Below are 20566 nucleotides of genomic sequence, written 5' to 3'. Positions count from 1 at the left end.
TGTCTTTAAAGTCCATCTGTTAAGCCAGTTCACACTCAATGGCAAGTATTGCCATTATCATTGTTGTATTTAGGATGAATATGATTGTTGCTGGCTGGCCTCCATGCCCCCCCCCCCAGCAGCTGGACCCCAGAAAGCCCCCCCCCTTATGGGCGGCCCTGGATACAAGCATCAGACCTATTTCAGCAAGTCCATTTTAACCCAGTTAACTAAACCACGAGTTTTGTGTTGTTCACAAACTACTCAGCTCTCCACCCCCCACCCCCTTTTCTCCCCAATTGTACCCGGCCAATTACCCCACTCTTCCGTGCCATCTTGGTCATTGCTCAACCCCCTCTGCCGATCTGGGGAGGGTTGCAGACTACCACACGCCTCCTCTGATACATGTGGTGTTGCCAACCGCTTCTTTTCACCTGACAGTGAGGAGTTTCGCCAGGGGGATGTAGCGTGTGGCAGGATCACACTATTACCCCAGTTCCCCCTCCCCCTTGAACAGGCACCCTGACCGACCAGAGGAGGCGCTAGTGCAGTCAGTGACCAGGACAAATACCCACATCTTGCTTCCCACTTGGAGACACGGCCAGTTGTGTCTGTAGGGGCGCCCAACCAAGTCGGAGGTAACACGGGGATTCGAACCAGTGATCCCCGTGTTGGTATGCAACGGAATAGACCGCTACGCTACTTGGACGTCCCTACTCAGTTATTTTGAATGGCTCTTTATGAATGAAGGGAACAGTCCTGCAACAGGGAGCTGTTCTTTTTTTTTTGTCATTTATGTTTTTTGTTTTTCTTTTCTCAGTGAGTGAGCGCAAGCTGCACACGATTTAAGCAAAACTTTGAAATGCATCAATGTTTGTACTCCAGCCTGGAAAAAAAAAAGCAAAGTGCAATATTTGCAACTGGGAGAGAATAGGGGAGAATTGGTTTGGAGGGGGGACTAAGCTGATATATGGTCCGTGCTCAGATTTTACAGAACTTAGCTTTAAATAAGGACAAAATTAAAAAAATATATGTATATATAGGCTACCGTACATATTTATGTGTTACTATTCATGCTATTGATAGATCTGTTTGTGTAAGCCTGCAGCTGAAGCTCTCTACTGTATTCAGCTAGTAAACTAAGTACTCAGGAATAACTAGATAATAAACTGAGTCAAATGATATCATAACCAATACACATGTTGGCAAAAGGTATGAAAATAAGACCCAGGTTGTAAAAAAAAAAAAGCTGGATTTAACCTTTAAGTTCTGCAGTGCCAATTTATTGTACACATTTTTTGTGTTTTGTTTTGTTTACATCACCAGACCTTTTGTTTTATACTGATGACTGCTGTACTGATGACAGTTGTATGGCTGAGTAATCGCTCACTCACACACCTCTGTTTTCTGTTCTGTCTGTTTCAGCATGCTGCTGATTTGGAGAAGAAACAGAATGAGTCTGAAAACCGTAAACTGCTGGGATCAGTCATCCAATATGGAAATGTCATTCAGGTACTACAGGGAGAGGCCTATGAAGTATTAGGTAGTCAACAGCACTGTGTGCCATGCCTGCCTCACTGACAGTGTTTGCTTGATGTCTGGTATGGATCCCTTCCATCATCAATGTGAAGCTTTGACTAAGTTGTAGAACAGGGCTACAGAGTCGGTGACAAGGGCGTTTATCATTCTCTTTTCATTATATGAGGCCTGGTTTGCAAAGGAATGAGATTATCTTGCTGCTAAGAAAGGAGTTTACCAAAAATGGTTATGGTGGCTTACTTTATGACATCTCCCAGGAATTATACACTACCGTTCAAAAGTTTGGGATCACCCAAACAATTTTGTGTTTTCCATGAAAAGTCACACTTATTCACCACCATATGTTGTGAAATGAATAGAAAATAGAGTCAAGACATTGACAAGGTTAGAAATAATGATTTGTATTTGAAATAAGATTTTTTTTACATCAAACTTTGCTTTCGTCAAAGAATCCTCCATTTGCAGCAATTACAGCATTGCAGACCTTTGGCATTCTAGCTGTTAATTTGTTGAGGTAATCTGGAGAAATTGCAACCCACGCTTCCAGAAGCAGCTCCCACAAGTTGGATTGGTTGGATGGGCACTTCTTTGAGCAGATTGAGTTTCTGGAGCATCACATTTGTGGGGTCAATTAAACGCTCAAAATGGCCAGAAAAAGAGAACTTTCATCTGAAACTCGACAGTCTATTCTTGTTCTTAGAAATGAAGGCTATTCCATGCGAGAAATTGCTAAGAAATTGAAGATTTCCTACACCGGTGTGTACTACTCCCTTCAGAGGACAGCACAAACAGGCTCTAACCAGAGTAGAAAAAGAAGTGGGAGGCCGCGTTGCACAACTGAGCAAGAAGATAAGTACATTAGAGTCTCTAGTTTGAGAAACAGAGGCCTCACAGGTCCCCAACTGGCATCTTCATTAAATAGTACCTGTTAGAGCCTGTTTGTGCTGTCCTCTGAAGGGAGTAGTACACACCGGTGTAGGAAATCTTCAATTTCTTAGCAATTTCTCGCATGGAATAGCCTTCATTTCTAAGAACAAGAATAGACTGTCGAGTTTCAGATGAAAGTTCTCTTTTTCTGGCCATTTTGAGCGTTTAATTGACCCCACAAATGTGATGCTCCAGAAACTCAATCTGCTCAAAGAAGTGCCCATCCAACCAATCCAACTTGTGGGAGCTGCTTCTGGAAGCGTGGGGTGCAATTTCTCCAGATTACCTCAACAAATTAACAGCTAGAATGCCAAAGGTCTGCAATGCTGTAATTGCTGCAAATGGAGGATTCTTTGACGAAAGCAAAGTTTGATGTAAAAAAAATCTTATTTCAAATACAAATCATTATTTCTAACCTTGTCAATGTCTTGACTCTATTTTCTATTCATTTCACAACATATGGTGGTGAATAAGTGTGACTTTTCATGGAAAACATGAAATTGTTTGGGTGATCCCAAACTTTTGAACGGTAGTGTGTGTGTATATATATATATATATATATATATATATATATATATATATATATATATATATATATATATATATATATATATATATATATACATACACACACACACACACGTTTCGGTTAAAAACAAAAGGTGGTCAGTTCTGAAGATCTAAGTGTGTCATCCTGTGGTCAGGAAACTCAAAACACATTTTCTTCTGTAGCATTAAATAACAGCTATCCATGCCCTATTATATGATGCCATTTCAAATTATAAAATATTGTTTCAGCAGATGATGACTTTAAAAGGTCTGAGAATGAAAAATTGGATGAACTTTGTTGTAAGAGGCCAGAAGAATCATTTGTCATTCATTCATTAATTTAGAGCTTCCATTTAGAGCTTTCAAGTACTTGAATAATCCAGAAAGATATCATGCCATAAAACATTCTGAGGATGGATAATATTTAAAACAAAAGTAATGGGGTTATCAGGATATAAAGGGCAGCATCCATTTTATTTCTATACTTCTTTAATTATTAATATTTCAGATGTCCCTCAAGTCCTTTAGAGGTAGTTGTTTCCATTTTTGGCCACTCTATGCTTTGCTACTTTAATTTAGCATAATACAATTGCATTCAAAATGAAATGTGTGCAAATCATTTCTGTATATAAATATACAAAACCCTAATCAGAAATGTAAGAATTGAAAAAATTGTATGGGGCTTGACTGCACTGTCATTCTTAATGTCTGTCTTCCAGCTATCTAACTATGTTCCTTGTTTGGTATACAGCTGTTGCACTTGAAAAGCAATAAGTACCTGACTGTCAACAAGCGTCTGCCTGCACTGCTGGAGAAAAATGCCATGAGGGTGACTCTGGACTCAGCTGGCAATGAGGGCTCCTGGTTCTACATCCAGCCCTTCTACAAGCTGCGCTCCCTGGGTGACAGCGTGGGTAGACTTTGCTTTGGGTTTGTGATGTGGATGAAGTGAACTTGTGTGAACAGGAAATATTCACAGATACCTTGAGCCAATGAAAAATGGGTTGAAGGGCTCCACAGCCAGTAGTTGACTTTAATTGAAGGGGGAATGCAAACACGCAGTGCATACAAAAGTAAACATTAATGCATAGGATGTTGTTAAGTGTCTTTACAGTTTCAAAACATCAATGTTTAAAGGTCCAGATATCCACTTCTCCAAAGTAAACAATTTACAAAAGACACTGGGATGTTTTCATTGTTTTAACTACAAGAAATTAAGTAGAGAGTAGAGTAGTAGAGTAAACTTGATTGTCCCTGAGGGGAAATTTGTCTTGGGCACAGTGGTATGGTCCATAACATAACAAAAACATGAGGAGTATTTGACATGATTCTAAGCAGCGGCTTCACATGTAAAACATCTTAAAAACATAAAAGAGATATTTGACTATACATTTGACATTGACAACATGATGGCTTGAAAAGAAACATTCGTTGCACATTGCTCTATTGCACTAAGATTTAGCATTAGAGCTCAGCAGCTTGATTGGAGGCAGGAACAAGTGATAGCTTCAAGTGGTTTGATTTGCCCTGAGGACACGGAATATTAACTCTGTATGAGCTAATATTCTTCTCTATTATCGTCATAGCTTTTTTCTGCAGGCTGTCAGGCCTGCTTTTGGGTTGCACTGCTAGGTTGCAAAACCATGCTGCAGTTCCATATCTAATGATGTTCTCTAGGGTTGTCTGGTAGAACACCAGCATGATCTGGCTGCTCACTCCATATAGCCTCAATAGGCCTTAGAAAGTAAAGTCTCTGCTGCAGTCTATTGCACAGGTTATCAATGTATATTTTCCAGCAAAAAAGGGTTGTCTATGTGGATACCTAAGTACTTATATGAGGACACCTGAATGATTGTCTGATTTTTGACAACTACTGGCTCATGGTCAGTCACTTGCCTCAAGTCAAAGACCATCTCCTTTGTTTTGGTGACATTTAGAATGAGATGGTTGGTGTCACACCATTTGATGAAGGTGTCTATCTCATTGTGGTACACAGAAGGGTCCATGTCCTTGTGGAGGAGGCTCAAAATCACAGTATCATCAACACATTTTATAATATATTTCATGGGGTGTACTTTCCTGCAGTCATTAGTGAATAATATAAGGAGTATAGGTGATACCACACAACTTTGTGGGACCCCTGTGTTTGGTCTCTAACAGCATCCCATTGACCTTCACTTGCTGTGTCCTATTAGTTAAAAAAAAGAATAAAACTGTCTAATCAGGGTAGTGGTAACACTCATGTCCTTCAACTTCTCTAAGAGTAAGTATTGCTTGATTGATTATTGAGCAGCACATATACTGGGTTTATGTCAGATTAAACTTGAGCTCCAAACTATCGAAGAAACCTTTCCTCGAGGGGCTCGTCACCCCAGAGCTAAGACATTTTATCTTAAAACTACATACGTTAGCCTTACAGCTACACACTACGCACCTCAAGTGTCATCAGTGTTCGTAGAGAATAATAACTTAATGATGCTTTTCTGCTTAAAATGATAGGTACACATCCTCTACTCTCGGTGGCGGTTAGCCCTGATCAGAGCTAGTGCTTTATAGTCACGAGCCGCAAGTGGTGTCCTAATTCTAATCCCCTTCTGACCACCCACTATATGGTCCAGTCTGCCCTCTAGTGCTTATTTCATAGCTACTAATGTGAGGTGATGCATTTAAAAATGTAAACCTCCTGGATTTGTATCACATCTACCAGATCTCAAGCAATTGATATACTGTATAATTTGCATGTCATTGACCGAAAGTTAGTTAGTGCTCAACACTGCATACTCTCCCTCACAGCAGCAGCATTTTATATTGTTGTTTCGTTCCCTTAATGTTCACTCGTCCCTTGCTGTACGAATGCCACAAGTTGATTCTCTGTTTTAAATAATTTGTCTTGAAAGTCTCTTTACCTGTGGTCTGAACAGCACTGACGTATCATTTCCTTTTTGGTCCCAGGTAAAAGCAACAGTCTGTCTGGGAACTATCTAGCCAGAAACAGTTTTGGGCTGGGGCACTGACATATGTGAGAGTTTTGTGTGCAAGCAAATTATTTCCTTTCTGCATTTATTTTTGTTCCTCAGGTGGTAATCGGTGATAAAGTGGTCCTTAACCCTGTGAATGCCGGACAACCCCTGCATGCCAGCAGCCATCAGCTCGTGGATAACCCAGGGTGTAATGAGGTACATGAATACTTAATATACACTGATTACTTTACATGGGGCTGTAGAGTAAATGCCACAGGTGACTGCATCCTCTTTCATTTCTAACAGACGATGGTTAACTTTTGAGAGTCTTATCTCAGCTGTTAAAGACATAGCTAAATACCTTTTTTTACAATCATACAGGATCATAGATATTGTGGCAAATAATAATGTATAAAATAATAATATATAACTTTTTTTAGGGATGGCATTTTTCTTTCTTCAAATATTTTTTATTGCATTTTTGAGCAAACAATTAGGAAATATTGCTTGGTGTACACAACAAGGAGGTTTAGGTGCTGTTGCTAGAAGTTAACAGGGCTGTTCATTAGCCTCATCCACTTGGCAGGTGGTAAAATCACAAAACATTGAAGCAAACTCTTCCCACATTCCTACATTTTATACACTGATTTCACACATTCAGCTGCTATCTTCAAAGGTGTAGGTATGTCTATTTTTTCCCCCACATCAGATTTCCCACTGATAATTCAGTGGCAATACAAACAGTGCAGGGGTTCATGTGCAAGCTGAAAACACAACACACCCTACATATAGCATCAATTCATTTTCAATACAAAATGGATATTGATGCATGGACCCACCACTGAGGATAGATATCAACTGTTTTTGGTTTTTTTGGACCCCCCCCCTCTTTTTCTCCCCAATTGTACTTGACCAATCACCCCACTCTTTCGAGCTGTCCCGGTTGTTGCTCCACCCCCTCTGCCTATCTGGGGAGGGCTGCAGACTACCACATGCTTCCTCCGATACATGTGGCGGCGCCAGCTGCTTCTTTTCATCTGACAGTGAGGAGTTTCACCAGCGGACGTAGTGCGTGGGAGGATCATGCTATTACCTCCAGTTCCCCCTCCCCCCTGAACAGGCACCCTGACTAACCAGAGGAGGCGCTAGTGCAGCGACCAGGACACAAACCCACATCCGGCTTCCCACCCGCAGACGCAGCCAATTGTGTCTGTAGGGACACCCGACAAAGCCAGCGGTAACACGGGGATTCAAACTGGCAGTCCCCGTGTTGGTAGGCAATGGAATAGACCACTACGCTACCCAGGCGCCGATATCAACTTGACAATACCAAGACTTGATGGGCTTTCCACTATGACAACTCAAGAGACAATGGTTAATATGTTAACGATAGTCTGGTCATGTCATATGGCATTACACAATGATGGAGATAACATTAGGTGTGGGATAATGCTTGCTGCATAAATTAACACAGTAAAATCTGAGCTTTGTAAGTTTCAAAGCTGATTCAATGATTCAAGTGTTGGCGTCTCATGGATTGTAGATTACTATCATTCGACTTTACCCGTCAACTTCACATACCTGGCAAATATCATGTAACTTATGTTGAAACAAATCAGAGTGCACTTCTTATCGAAATGGACACTGCAAAGGAAATCCGACACTCAGATGTCACACACTAACACACTTCAGCTCCAACTGAACGAGTTGCACTTTTAACATGCTAAAATCACATGTTTTGATTTTAATCACGTTAATATACACCCCAAACAACCAAGAGAGCTAGAAAATTGTATTTTCCACTGGAATGGGCTGGTCACAAGTCACATAATGTATTTGATACATTACTTTAATATACATACTAAACATATTCACAAACAGAATTGGATGGTTATTCCCCCCATTATTACCCCAAGTCTTGTATGGTCTTCAAATAAAGCAATCACAATTTCAACATTATCTCTCTAAATGTGGTAGGGATAACAGTCCGTTAGCAGCCACAATACTGTGTCTCTGAAAGTCTTTATGCATGCTCAATAATCCAGGTAAGGAAATCACAGAAAGTTGAATCAGTTCATCTGGACACAATGTTATTGAGAGAGAAACGTTTCATAACTCATCAAAGGAACCTCTTCAGTCTCATCTGACTGCAGGTATCCCTGCCCTTATAAACAATACAGTGGCATAATGACAGAAAATAACGATTGGTTTCATATGACAATTGCCGTGAGCATTAATTAGAGTTTCAATGGCCATGTGTACTATTCACAGAGGATTTGGGAATGGTTGCAATCACAGATGGTGATAGATGTAGAACTCCGCCAGGACTCCGCAATCTACATCCATCTACAGGCCAGTGGCCACTCTTTCAAGGATGAGGATGTGCACATCCTTGATAGGGAGGAACGCTGATTTGAACGGGGCGTCGAAGAGGCCGTCTATTGCCTCTATTCCACTACATGGTACTGGCTCAACTTGACTCAGCTTTTTCGTTTTCTATTACTGGAAAGTACCGACATTTTGGTAACTGTTACAACTTTTCTGGTACCACCTTTTCGAGGTTCCAAAAAAACTGGAGCGGGTACCAAAATCAGTGCAGACCAGCTACACTGAGGGGGTACTTTTACGGTAATGGAAAACGACGCTGCGAGTCGAGTGGGGTTGAGCCGGTACCACGTAGTAGAAAAGGGGTTTATGTGAAGAGAGAACGACCATCCCTGGACCGGGGGGGGGGGGGGGGGGGCTAAGAGTACATCTGTTGCCTTTTTACAATGCTGTGATTGCAACCATTCCCAAATCCTCTGTGAATAGTACACGTGGCCATTGTAACCCTAGTTAATAGTCACGGCAATTTGCATATGAAACCGATAGTTTTTGGTCTTTTTGCCACTGTGTTGTCCATAAGGGTGTGGATACCTGCAGTCAGGTCACTTAGATGAGTGATGAAACATTCCTCTCTCAGTAAACGTTGTGTCCAGATGAACTGATTCTACTTCATGTGATGTGTCTCTGAAACACTGCTGAACTTGTGAAAACATACTTCCTAGTTTTCTGTTAGGCTGGAAGGTGTTACTTGCGTTTTCAAATTTTCTTACTCATGACATAGCATTTTTATTTATGCTTTCCATGGGCTTGACGGGACAGGTGTCTGGCCACATGGGATCAGTACTCTACCAGCTCTCTCCTATTCATGAGACAAGGAGGTGTCGCAATACTATTGTAACTGGCCCGCTCTTCAGGAAATTCAATTGGCCATGTAAAAAGCAGATAAAAATTACCATGATATCCAAGATGTTGCCTATGTATCTCCAACAAAATCATTGCAAATATATCTTAAATAGACGATATATCGTTGAGCCCTAACGCATAGCATCACGTTAGGACTACCTGATATGCTCGTTGGTTTGCTGTTATCAGAGACAAAACTGATATGATAAAGGTGATACTATTGAGATCTTCCCTTTGTATGCGTTCAAACAGATTCCTTTACCTTTCAGGTGAATTCTGTAAACTGCAATACCAGTTGGAAAGTTGTTCTATTCATGAAATGGAGTGACAACAAGGAAACTATACTCAAAGGGGTATGTACCTCGATGTATGAAAACAACATAGTGCCACCTCTATTGGCCAGCTTCTCAGGCCGTGTGTGTGTGTGTGTGTGTGTGTGTGTGTGTGTGTGTGTGTGTGTGTGTGTGTGTGTGTGTGAGATAAACATGTTCACTTATATTTGTATTTATTTATGTATATATTATATAAGTGAAAACATCTATACAACATGTATGTATGTTCACTTATATACTATATTGTCCATTTATTTTATATCTTGTTTGTTTGTGTGCGTGTGTTGACAGGGCGATGTTGTGCGTTTGTTCCATGCGGAACAGGAGAAGTTTCTTACTTGTGATGACCACAGGAAGAAGCAGTACGTATTTCTTAGGACAACAGGTCGCCAGTCAGCCACATCTGCAACCAGCAGCAAAGCCCTCTGGGAAGTAGAGGTGAACACGCTATACTTTGATATTTTAAGGTTTCCTAGTTTGCTTTTGGTGTGTGACTCTCACAGCTGAATGAACCTCTCATGAAAGACAGTAATTAAGCACAATGATTGATGTCCCTTTAATGACAATAAACTAAATAACTGAACATGACCACCCTAAACATAATCAGGAAAGGAGCCGATAACGCTGTGTTGTGTGTAACGCTGGTTGGTTGATTTGTTTGAACTTCCCTCAAGATTTGCATGTTATTTGTCAGCATACTAGGTGAACAAAAAAATGAAGTAATATTGATTTGGTGCAAAATTTGTGTAGCTATCACACCCTCTTTTTAATGTTTTTTTTTTCTTCTAATAACCATCACCAGGTGGTCCATCATGACCCGTGTAGGGGAGGAGCAGGCTACTGGAATAGCTTGTTTAGGTTCAAACATTTGGCCACGGGATGCTACCTGGCTGCAGAGGTGGGTGAGGTGTGTGTGGCCCTCTTTCTCTCTTCCTACAGTAGATTATAAATCCATGTACACCTTGGACATCAAAAGTAGGCGAAATCTGATGATACTGTAAAATTGTCTTTGTAAAACCACATACAAATGACCTGAATTTGAGGCTGTTAAAATGACGCAGAGATTGAGTAAACTAATCTTTAGACCTTGTGCATCTAATCAGTAGTGCAGCAATGTTGTTAAGAATCTGAGAAGGATATTTTAGATTTGTGTCTCTTTCCCAGGTGAATTCAGACTTTGAGGAAGAGAATGCGGAGCAGCGGTCCTCAGTAAGTCAAATTGAGATTAATTTTGGTCAGTGAGCTGCCCTATTTGTGCTAAAGATTTTGGTCTAATCTGCTCAATTTTGTACCGGATCTTTCCTTCATTCCTTAGGTGGTGGACTTTACACCCTTTAACTTCCAGGTACTAAAAGAGACTAGCTTTGCTTGGTTATACCCATGCAAACTGTCTGAAAGCTGACTATCAAAGCAAGCAAAAACTAATCATGCCTGCATCCAGCTAATGCAATCATTGACATTGCCTTTTCTATCCATTATCACTCTGCAGTGTTTGGATCAGTATCTCCCATCTTGAGTGCCATATTTCATCCATGATATGCATGCTTTTAGATTTGTTAAGGAAAGATATCGGCTAGATTTTAACAGTATTCAACAGCGACGTTAACAGTAGATTACCACAAGGTGTCATCACGCCATTCATCTGTTGCATGTACTATTAGAAATCATCAAAAGATGGCAGTGTTGACAAACTATTACTGTGGTTACTACTCCGGATAGGGGGAAAAAGTATTTTCATACCAGTGGGCCATAGCCTCTTTATTCTCTGCTTTTTTAAATGTTTGTTGCAATTTGTAGCAACAGTTTGTTCATTCCCATCTGTGTTGTTTATTGATCCAGCTGGATGCAGACCATGAAGCTCTGCGGGCACGTCTCAGGGCTCCCCAGGAGAAGGTTATGTATACCCTTGTGCCTGTACCTGACGGCATGGACATTTCCTCCATCTTTGAGCTGGACCCTACCACCCTTAGAGGGGGAGACTCCATGGTCCCCAGGTAAGAAGCCAAACATGTGACATGAATACACACACACACACACACACACACACACACACACTTTATATGCCTTGTTAGGGAGACAAAAATTTAGTAAAAATAAATTAGTAGAGGTTCAATATGACTTCAGAACTTGCAAGAATTGAAAGGCAACATCTCTCCACATTATACATTACAACCTAATCAAAAAATGACCAGATTTTGCTTCATGGTTAGCCTTTTTTTTTATATCTGTAGTCAGTAGGCCTCCAACAAAAAAGTTTGAACAAGTCCTACTCTGCCAAATATAAATGGATAGTAAATACATGAATGATGATTTGGATAACATACATAGAAGAAAGTAGTACCTATTTGCTTGAAAAAAAAAATAAAAACTACAAATTTCACCCTTGTCTAATAGTGAAAATCAACATGATCTCACCGTTCTGTCATAATTTCAAGAAAAGGCAAAACCCACAGCAAGGACAATGGAGATTTGCATGACCCAAGTTCCCTTTGAATTATAAGAGAAGTTTGAACATAATTTGTGAGTGTCTGTCTCTGACTCAGTAACCGGCAAAAGACTCTGGGTAAATTTAAGTTAGGAGATGTGAAGAAAGGCCTTGATTGCTTGTGGTAGGTCTGTATTAGAGGGAGGGGTGTGCAATATGAACTAGAATACATACCACAATATTTTCTTCTGTCTACACTATAATGATATATCGTGACATATAAGATAAAAATTCTCAAATACATTTTATGAATGTTAGATGGCAAGATTTATATTAACCTTTAATAACCTGGAGGTACATAGCATGCTGATGAAAAATTTTTATATTGTGTAATTTTATTACTACTGTGGTGAAACAGTGCAAAGATATAACATAATTAAAAGCATGTGGATGTGAGAAAATATAATGTAAAATTAAGCAAGAAAATATTTCAAATATTCAGGAGATAAAGAAAATTAAAACTATTATTGGTAAGTGGAAAGTAAAAAAAATTTTCATTTAAAATGTTACAAGCGTAGTTATTTTACAGGTAAACTGTTTTTATATGAATTCAAATTTGTTGAATGGTTGAACTGTAACCTTATCAAAAAAATTGTAGCCTGTAGCAAGTTACCTACAGCAGTTTAATGTTACATCACCATATTTCAATAACCAGAATCCCAGATGATACCTGGTCTCATGTCACGATATTGTTATTATATCGATATATATCACCCTTTCTAATTAGAGGTGTTGGTGCTAATTGATCTTTTTTTTGTCAACTGGATGCTGAAGTGCAGGCCAAGGTGATGAGAACTCTATCCATTCCTTCCTCTTCCATTAGTTCACCATTTGGTAGAGTCTGGCACTCAGTAAGCATGGAAATGTATGGCAGTTAAGCCACCAGGCACAGTGCCAGAGTGTGGGTGCTTGCAGTAAGGGCTTGAGGCGAGTGATTCATTTTGTTCATTACTTGTCAATATTTGATCATTCAGGTGCTCACACTCAATTTCTTGCCATACTTGGGAGACTTTACAAACTTGATCCAGTGCTATGCCTTGTTTGTTTGAGTCATCATTGTTAAAGCATCATGTCACTGATGCAGAAAGTTTCTACAGCACTCCGGTAGCTTTCAAGGCATGTTCATCAATTCACTCACCCAGATGTATCTTTGTTCCTCCCAGCTAATTGTTCCTGTGTACATTCTTTGTTCATTGTTTGTGTCATTTTGCAGTCAATGTGCATGAGACACAAACACAGGTTTGTGCATGTACTGTGTGTGTGTGTGTGTGTGTGTGTGTGTGTGTGTGTGTGTGTGTGTGTGTGAGGCATTTCATGGTCTGTCTGAGTTAAAGTGCGTGATACATGCCTGGGGTGATTGGGAAAGTCCCAGTATGGCTGAAACAGGAAACCATGGTGACCAGGCTGAAAGTAGGCACAAATGGTAGACACAGTTGATAACACATTGCTACATACAGTTTAAAGCGGCTGCAGACAACTTTTCAACTTTCCCCCCCTAGCATTTTCCAATTTTTTTTATTGTTTACGCTGCTGTCGCAAAGACAACCAGATCACTTTCCATTTATTAGCAGCCTGACTACTGTCCAAAGCAAGAAACAACCTTTAGAATCCCAATTTGAACTAGAAACCCTGATCTCAGTGCTATGATAAAGGCAGAATAAAACATCCGGTAGGATTAATAAATAGGCAGGTTGAGTTACTCACTGATCCAGTAGAAAGAATATCAACTGAATGTCTGTTTGGAAACCTCTCAAGTCCCGGGTATTGTATTGAACTCTGATTCCTTGGCGAGAACTGTTTTCCCCTACCCAGAGTTTGATACAACACCTGGAGGCTTGATTAACCCTAACCTAACTTCAACCTAACCTTAACCTAGCCTCAACCTAACCCTAAGCTTAAGCTAACACTTACCTTAACCTAATTGTAACCCATAGCTAACCTGTTTCAATGCGAATGCATTCATCTGGCTAGGGGGAAACATCTCGATGGGGAAACAGAGTTTGATACAACATCAGAGCTTGCTCCATCGAGGGAATGCCCATCCGAGGTTCACTCTTGTTTTATGTCTGTTCCTATCAGACTCTCTCTTCGCCTTCTTTGCCTCCTCCAACAATGGGGTTCTTTTTCTGTTGCCGGGTAGTGTTTCCACCATCACTTCCGTTGTTCTACCGTCCACCATTTTCGCTACTGGGGATGGGTAATGATAGCTACCAGGGAAGACAAAAGCGCTATCCTCTTCCCATTTTGGTTGTGCAATTGTTGACGCACTTCCTTTGTGCCATAAATCGAGCCTTCATTTTCCAGTGAGAGCGTACCTGGTGGCAGACAGAATTGCATAGTGAAAGCAAGGCTTATAGGAAACCAATCTAAATGGTGATGATGTCATTATTCTATAGCCATTACACTGTGCAATCAACATTCACTTCATAATAAGTTAAAGCAAAAAAGCTGTCTAGTCCCACTTTAATGACCCTGTCATATCCTCAAGCTAAATCCAGAAACCAGATGTTGCATTGACAATTCTCTATGCCTCTACACATTGACACATCATTTGGAAGGGATTTCTCATATTTAAGGTCATCTGCTCGTAACTCTTTAAATGAGTATAAAAATCATGATAACACATAGATTTGATGAACTGAAATATATATTTTTTAAATTTATTTCTGATTTTTCCCTTTTTTCTCCCAATTTAGCAGCCAATCGATCCCTATTTTAGTTCAAACACCCACCCTTGTACTGCATGCATTTGCCAACTGCATCTCTCCGGCCGGCAGTCTCAAAGGGGCCGCCTCCCCACTTTCGTGACAAGGCGAATCCAGGCCGAACCACTGCTTTTTCCGACACACACACACAGACACATTGCTGTGACGAACACAAGCCGACTCCGCCCCCCTCCCGAAGACAGCGTTGCCAATTATCGCTGGTTCATCAAGTCTGGCCATAGTTGGATCTGACGAGACCGGGGCGCGAACCTCGATCCCCAGTGGGCAACTGCATCGGCACAAAGCCGATGCTTAAACCGCTACACCACCGTGGACCCCGAACTGAAATATTTTGACAGCAAAAGTGTAGTGGTGTAAAACTGACAAATGCTTTGATTTCTGTAATATTTGTCTTAAATCCTTTTGCAGATAAAATGAGAATTACAAAATTTAAACTGACCACTATAAATACAGTATGGGAGTGAGAGTGTAGGTCTAATTACAATTGTGTGTTTGTCCATGTCCCCACAATCTAATAAGAACAAAGGCTCTCCATTTAGTGTCAAAGCCTCCATTGTGTCATGTCCTCAGATGCATGCCTGCATGCTTCAGGCTACTACTGCCAATGCCTCCCATCACTACCTGAAGTAACCCCTTCAGACATGGACAAGCGCTAGGGAGTGGAGTAATTAATGCCATGTACACAAAGGTAGGCCTGTTAGCCTCAGTGTGGGATTACATAACACCTGCAAAGAATATGGCCAGTGTCTGCTGTCCATGGACTGTGAGGCCCTGAGAAGGTGCACACACACCTACACAGACACATGGGGTGGGTGCTCTGTGTATGAAAGATGTACTCAGGGTAGTCTTTATCATGCATAAAGCTTTAATGCCTCCTGGAAGAGCAGCGGCAGGGAAGGCACAGTACTCACCTGTGCTAGCTGAGCTGTCTGTGGCCATGACACATTCTTCTGCCATTGGAGATGCGATGCTGATTGAGTATAGTAACCAAACCAGAAAAGGAAATACCTTTCAGGCTTGACAGAGCATTAAGTTGATGACAGTCATACAGTGTTGACACAGAATCTCATTAATGCACATTTCATGCAAATCATCATACTTGCACAACATTGACAATGTAAAATATTTGCGACAGAATATGGTATAGGCACTGGATTCAAACCGTCAGTCATTGTATAATTTGTGTTATTTTGAGTTTTATCCAAACATTAATTGTATAAGACCACTAAATTCTATCAGCAATGAAGATGTTAAAGGGAAATTTCGCAGATGGTTTTGTGTATGTGCAATCAGTACTGATGAGTAATGTAGCCAATTGAAGCAATGAAGTCCTCACTGTACTAAATTGATGGAGAAGTCAGTGTTGTCCGGCTCAGTCTTTCCCGCAGTGCCTACACGTACCAGAATGCTTTGCGCATAAGCTTCTGTATCGTCATCCATAAAATCCTCTGTGCTAGTGTTGGGGGCCTCATTTCCACCATCAGAAATGTTGCTTGGTCAAGAGAATGAGGATGTGTTTTTTGAACAGTGAGTTTAGAGCAGATTAGAGTATTAGAAACCCTGCTAGGCTGTAGTTTTTCTGGCTGTCGCGGCAAGAAAAACAAAAAACAAAACTTGATTTCACTGCTGCTACAAAGATGCAGAAACGATCAGGAACAAGGTGGGTTTTCATGTGCTAGCCCAGTCGCAGATTGACAGGGATAAGATTGAAAATCTGAATTTTCCCTTTAACCTAGACAACAGCATTTCATTATTAAAGATTTAGTTAACATTACGAGCTCACTTAGGACACCACAAGACCACATGAAAGAACAAGGTAGATACCATAAAAAATACAATGACCACACTGGCATACAAACCACACAATCAAAATGCATTTCCCCTTTTTATCTGACATTAGGTTTACTTTAGTCTAGAGCTTATCGCAATGCATGTACAGTTGGTATTTCCATATCTTGCACTTTAACTATGCAAAAGGCTATTGATGGAGATATTGGCTTTTGCAGTGGTCAAGTCTGCAACCACTGTATGATAAAGACCAGTGATTGTTAACATGGGGTCCAGCCCCCCCCCCTTAGTCCTTTTGCAGATTCTAGGCATCCCCTTGCAAATGAAGAATGAGTTATTTTATTATTACTTTATACATTTGAAGTTTGGACTTGAAGGCGTCCATCCATCCATCCATTATCCAAACTGCTTATCCTGCTCTCAGGGTCGCGGGGATGCTGGAGCCTATCTCAGCAGTCATTGGGCGGCAGGCGGGGAGACACCCTGGGCAGGCAACATTGTTTTTTCTGGAGGTCTCAATTCCCCCATTGTTGATGAGATCAATAGCAAATCACATCTAGCAGCAAAGGTCTTCTAAAGTGGTGTCCTTGGAACAAATTACTCAAATGGTGACAAACTGATTAAATGGTGGTCTGATGTTTATTGTCTATGTATTTCAGGGTCACTGACATGGAAAATTTGTGTGCCATGGACTAAGCCATTCCACAGTTCATGTTGCTCAATCTATAACTTTTCTCATTTGCACATTTTTTATTTTCATGCTTTTATTTAAGGAGCTCCTATGTGAGGCTACGGCACTTGTGCACCAACACATGGGTTCACAGTACAAACAACCCTATTGACAAAGAGGAAGAGAAGCCTGTTATGTTACGGGTGAGTACTTTAAAGGCATATAAAGAATAAATAAAGCATAACTAAACTTCCCGAAAAAAAACAACAACTATAAAAGCATTGCATTATTCCAGATTGGAACATCGGCAGTAAAAGAAGACAAGGAAGCTTTTGCTATTGTACCAGTACCACCAGCAGAAGTGCGTGATTTAGACTTTGCCAATGATGCAAGTAAAGTGTTGGCATCCATTGCAGGAAAGCTGGAGAGGGGTACAATCACACAAAATGAACGACGGTATGTATAGGAAGGGGGAATCAGCTGCTGACCCCCCATGTGCATTTCATGTCAACATTTTTCATTCTATGGTAAAGTACTAAAGTAATTTTAGATGAAGTCCTCAGTGAAATAACCCATTTTTAATGTTGTCTCAGTACGAGTTGTAAGCGTTGGCTCTGTGTACTTACATTAACAACTCTGTAATGTATAGGTTTGTGACCAAGCTCTTGGAGGATCTTGTGTTCTTTGTGGTGGACATCCCCAACAGTGGGCAGGATGTCCTGGAGATCATGGTTAACAAACCAAACAGAGAAAGACAGAAACTCATGAGAGAGCAGAATATCCTCAAGCAGGTAGAGCTCAAAACTTGATGTTTTCCATGACCTCTTTTACAGTTTGTGTTTATCACCATAGTCAATCATCAAAATTCTTAATTGCTTTTACAGATCTTCAAACTACTCCAAGCTCCTTTCACAGACAGCGGTGATGGTCCCATGCTGCGATTGGAAGAGCTAGGAGACCAGCGTCACGCCCCATTCAGGCATATTTGCAGGCTTTGCTACCGAGTACTACGCCACTCTCAGCAGGATTATAGGAAAAATCAGGTGAGTTGGCACATCAACTCCACTCTGACCCCAAATACTACTAATCTCATTTTTGATATTGATCATCCCAACTTCCCTTCCTTTTGCAGGAGTACATAGCCAAACAGTTCCGCTTCATGCAGAAGCAAATAGGCTATGACGTGCTGGCTGAGGACACAATAACAGCTCTTCTCCATAATAATCGCAAACTTCTGGAGAAACATATCACCGCTGCTGAGATAGACACATTTGTTACCCTAGTGAGGAAGAACCGAGAGCCCAGGTGAGCTTTCCGAAAAAGAGAGGCCCTGGCTGGCTTCATGAATTGGCATTAAAGGACGGGATGTGAGTTAGTTTTTGGAGTCAAATTTGTTTTCCTAGGAGCTACTAATGAATGTAAATATTTGTAAATTTATTCAAATCTATGCATAGTAGAATGAGTAGAAATATTTGTTGGAGACTTTGGCACTGCAAGTAATTTGCTGACACTATGTGCTGCTCTTGAGTTCAGGTACTGTCTACTGTGCTTCATAATCTCGGAACCAGAGTGATCCAAATGTCTGAATAGAGAGTATTTTTCAAGTTTTATGGGTAATGGTGCTGGGAGATGACATTGATAATATATTTGATACACAACTTGGGCTGATGACAACCCCAAGACTCATAGATTTAATTTGTTTGTTTGTTTGTTTGTTTGTTTGTTTGTTTGTCTGTTTGTTTGTTTGTTTGTCTGTCCCCAGGTTTCTGGACTACCTATCAGATCTGTGTGTGTCCATGAACAAGTCCATCCCTGTGACTCAGGAGCTCATCTGTAATGCAGTACTGGACCCAGCCAATGCTGACATCCTCATAGAAACCAAGTTAGCTCCTAACCTTGTTTTATTCGAACAGTTTTATTATTGGATCAAACAAATATCAATGTTTAGCAATGATGTCTCTCTGCTTCTTACCAGACTGGTCCTGTCAAGGTTTGAGATTGAGACAGCAGCAAATGGAGAGAATGCAATGGAGGCAGAGGATGAGGAGGAGGTATGGTTGTTTTGGAAGGACAACTGTAAGGAGATCCGCAGTAAGAGCATTAGAGAGCTGGCCCAGGATGCCAAGGAGGGCCAGAAAGAGGACCTGGAAGTGGTCAGCTACTATAGGTTAGATGCTGGCCATTGTACACACACTAACACGCTAATACTTTCTGGTGTCATATGATCATTGAAGGTTAGACACAGAAAACATGCATGGTCACACACATGATCAAAGATCAAGTTAAGACTGTTTTTTTGGACATTACTCAGAAGGAATGCTGTCATTTAAAATACAATGTAGTATACTCACTCCAGGATACAGGTTTCATCATAACTATGAAATTATTATCTCTATCAGGTACCAGCTGAACCTCTTTGCCAGGATGTGTCTGGACCGCCAATACTTGGCCATCAACAAGATCTCTGGCCAGCTGGACGTAGATCTGATCCTGCGCTGTATGTCTGATGAAGACCTGCCCTATGACTTGCGGGCCTCCTTCTGCCGCTTGATGCTGCACATGCACGTTGACCGCGACCCTCAGGAGCAGGTCACACCTGTCAAATATGCCCGTCTTTGGTCCGAGATTCCTTCAAAGATTGCCATTGATGAGTGAGGAGGATGTTTTTTTTTCTTGTCTGCTTGTTTAACAGATGTGTTGATATCAGTTGAACTACACCATGTGAATATCTTCTGATCTTCTTAGCTATGATAACGATGGAACCACCAGAGATGAGGTCAAAGAGCGTTTCTCCCTCACAATGGAGTTTGTGGAGAACTACTTGCGAGAAGTGGTTTCACAGAATATCCCTTTCTCCGACAAGGAAAAAAACAAGCTAACTTTTGAGGTATAAATCTGTCTCATTGCAAATGGCTTTCATGGATATTAAATCAAGTTTAAATAAATTGCATTTCTTGTATGTTATGTTTCTTGTCTTTACATAGGTAGTGAACCTGGCAAGGAACCTCATTTACTTTGGTTTCTACAACTTCAGCGACCTACTGCGACTAACAAAGATCCTTCTAAACATTTTGGACTGTGTCCATGTCAGCACCGTCTACCCTATCAACAAGATCGAGAAGGGAGAGGAAAACAAAGGTTAACGCCAACTCCCTAATCTTAGCTTTTACTTCAATGAGGCATGTAGGCATTTAATTAATGGTGTTTGTTCCAGAAGTGGATGAAAAGATGTTTTGCTTCCAAACTCTCATTACTCAAGCTGTGAAACTGTCATACATCTATCATATCATATGTGCATAACAAGATCAAGATAGAGATAACTTAATCAGTTTCTTCCCCTGCAAATTTCCCTTAGTTTCCTTTTTAAACTAGTAAATAAATTC

The 20566-nt window shown here is 40.7% G+C and overlaps 1 protein-coding gene across 1 annotated transcript in view; it reads left to right on the top strand.

The window, feature by feature from the left end:
• Positions 1 to 20566, top strand: part of itpr1b (inositol 1,4,5-trisphosphate receptor, type 1b) — a 162810-nt gene that overhangs the window by 20869 nt on the left and 121375 nt on the right. Inside the window, exons 4-21 of the mRNA XM_056275415.1 lie at positions 1405 to 1491; positions 3746 to 3904; positions 6072 to 6170; positions 9452 to 9535; positions 9806 to 9952; positions 10317 to 10412; positions 10679 to 10723; positions 11354 to 11508; positions 17287 to 17386; positions 17479 to 17639; positions 17833 to 17974; positions 18068 to 18226; positions 18316 to 18488; positions 18946 to 19081; positions 19187 to 19350; positions 19583 to 19834; positions 19929 to 20070; positions 20168 to 20321. Of these exons, the coding sequence (XP_056131390.1) occupies positions 1405 to 1491; positions 3746 to 3904; positions 6072 to 6170; positions 9452 to 9535; positions 9806 to 9952; positions 10317 to 10412; positions 10679 to 10723; positions 11354 to 11508; positions 17287 to 17386; positions 17479 to 17639; positions 17833 to 17974; positions 18068 to 18226; positions 18316 to 18488; positions 18946 to 19081; positions 19187 to 19350; positions 19583 to 19834; positions 19929 to 20070; positions 20168 to 20321 (2455 nt within the window). The remainder of the gene's footprint in view (positions 1 to 1404; positions 1492 to 3745; positions 3905 to 6071; positions 6171 to 9451; positions 9536 to 9805; positions 9953 to 10316; positions 10413 to 10678; positions 10724 to 11353; positions 11509 to 17286; positions 17387 to 17478; positions 17640 to 17832; positions 17975 to 18067; positions 18227 to 18315; positions 18489 to 18945; positions 19082 to 19186; positions 19351 to 19582; positions 19835 to 19928; positions 20071 to 20167; positions 20322 to 20566) is intronic.

The sequence above is a fragment of the Lampris incognitus genome, chromosome 2 (genome assembly GCF_029633865.1).
Source record: "Lampris incognitus isolate fLamInc1 chromosome 2, fLamInc1.hap2, whole genome shotgun sequence".
In the NCBI taxonomy this organism is placed as follows: Eukaryota; Metazoa; Chordata; class Actinopteri; order Lampriformes; family Lampridae; genus Lampris; species Lampris incognitus.
The sequence above is the reverse complement of the archived record's forward strand: the minus strand, read 5'-3'. Positions and strand labels throughout refer to the sequence as shown.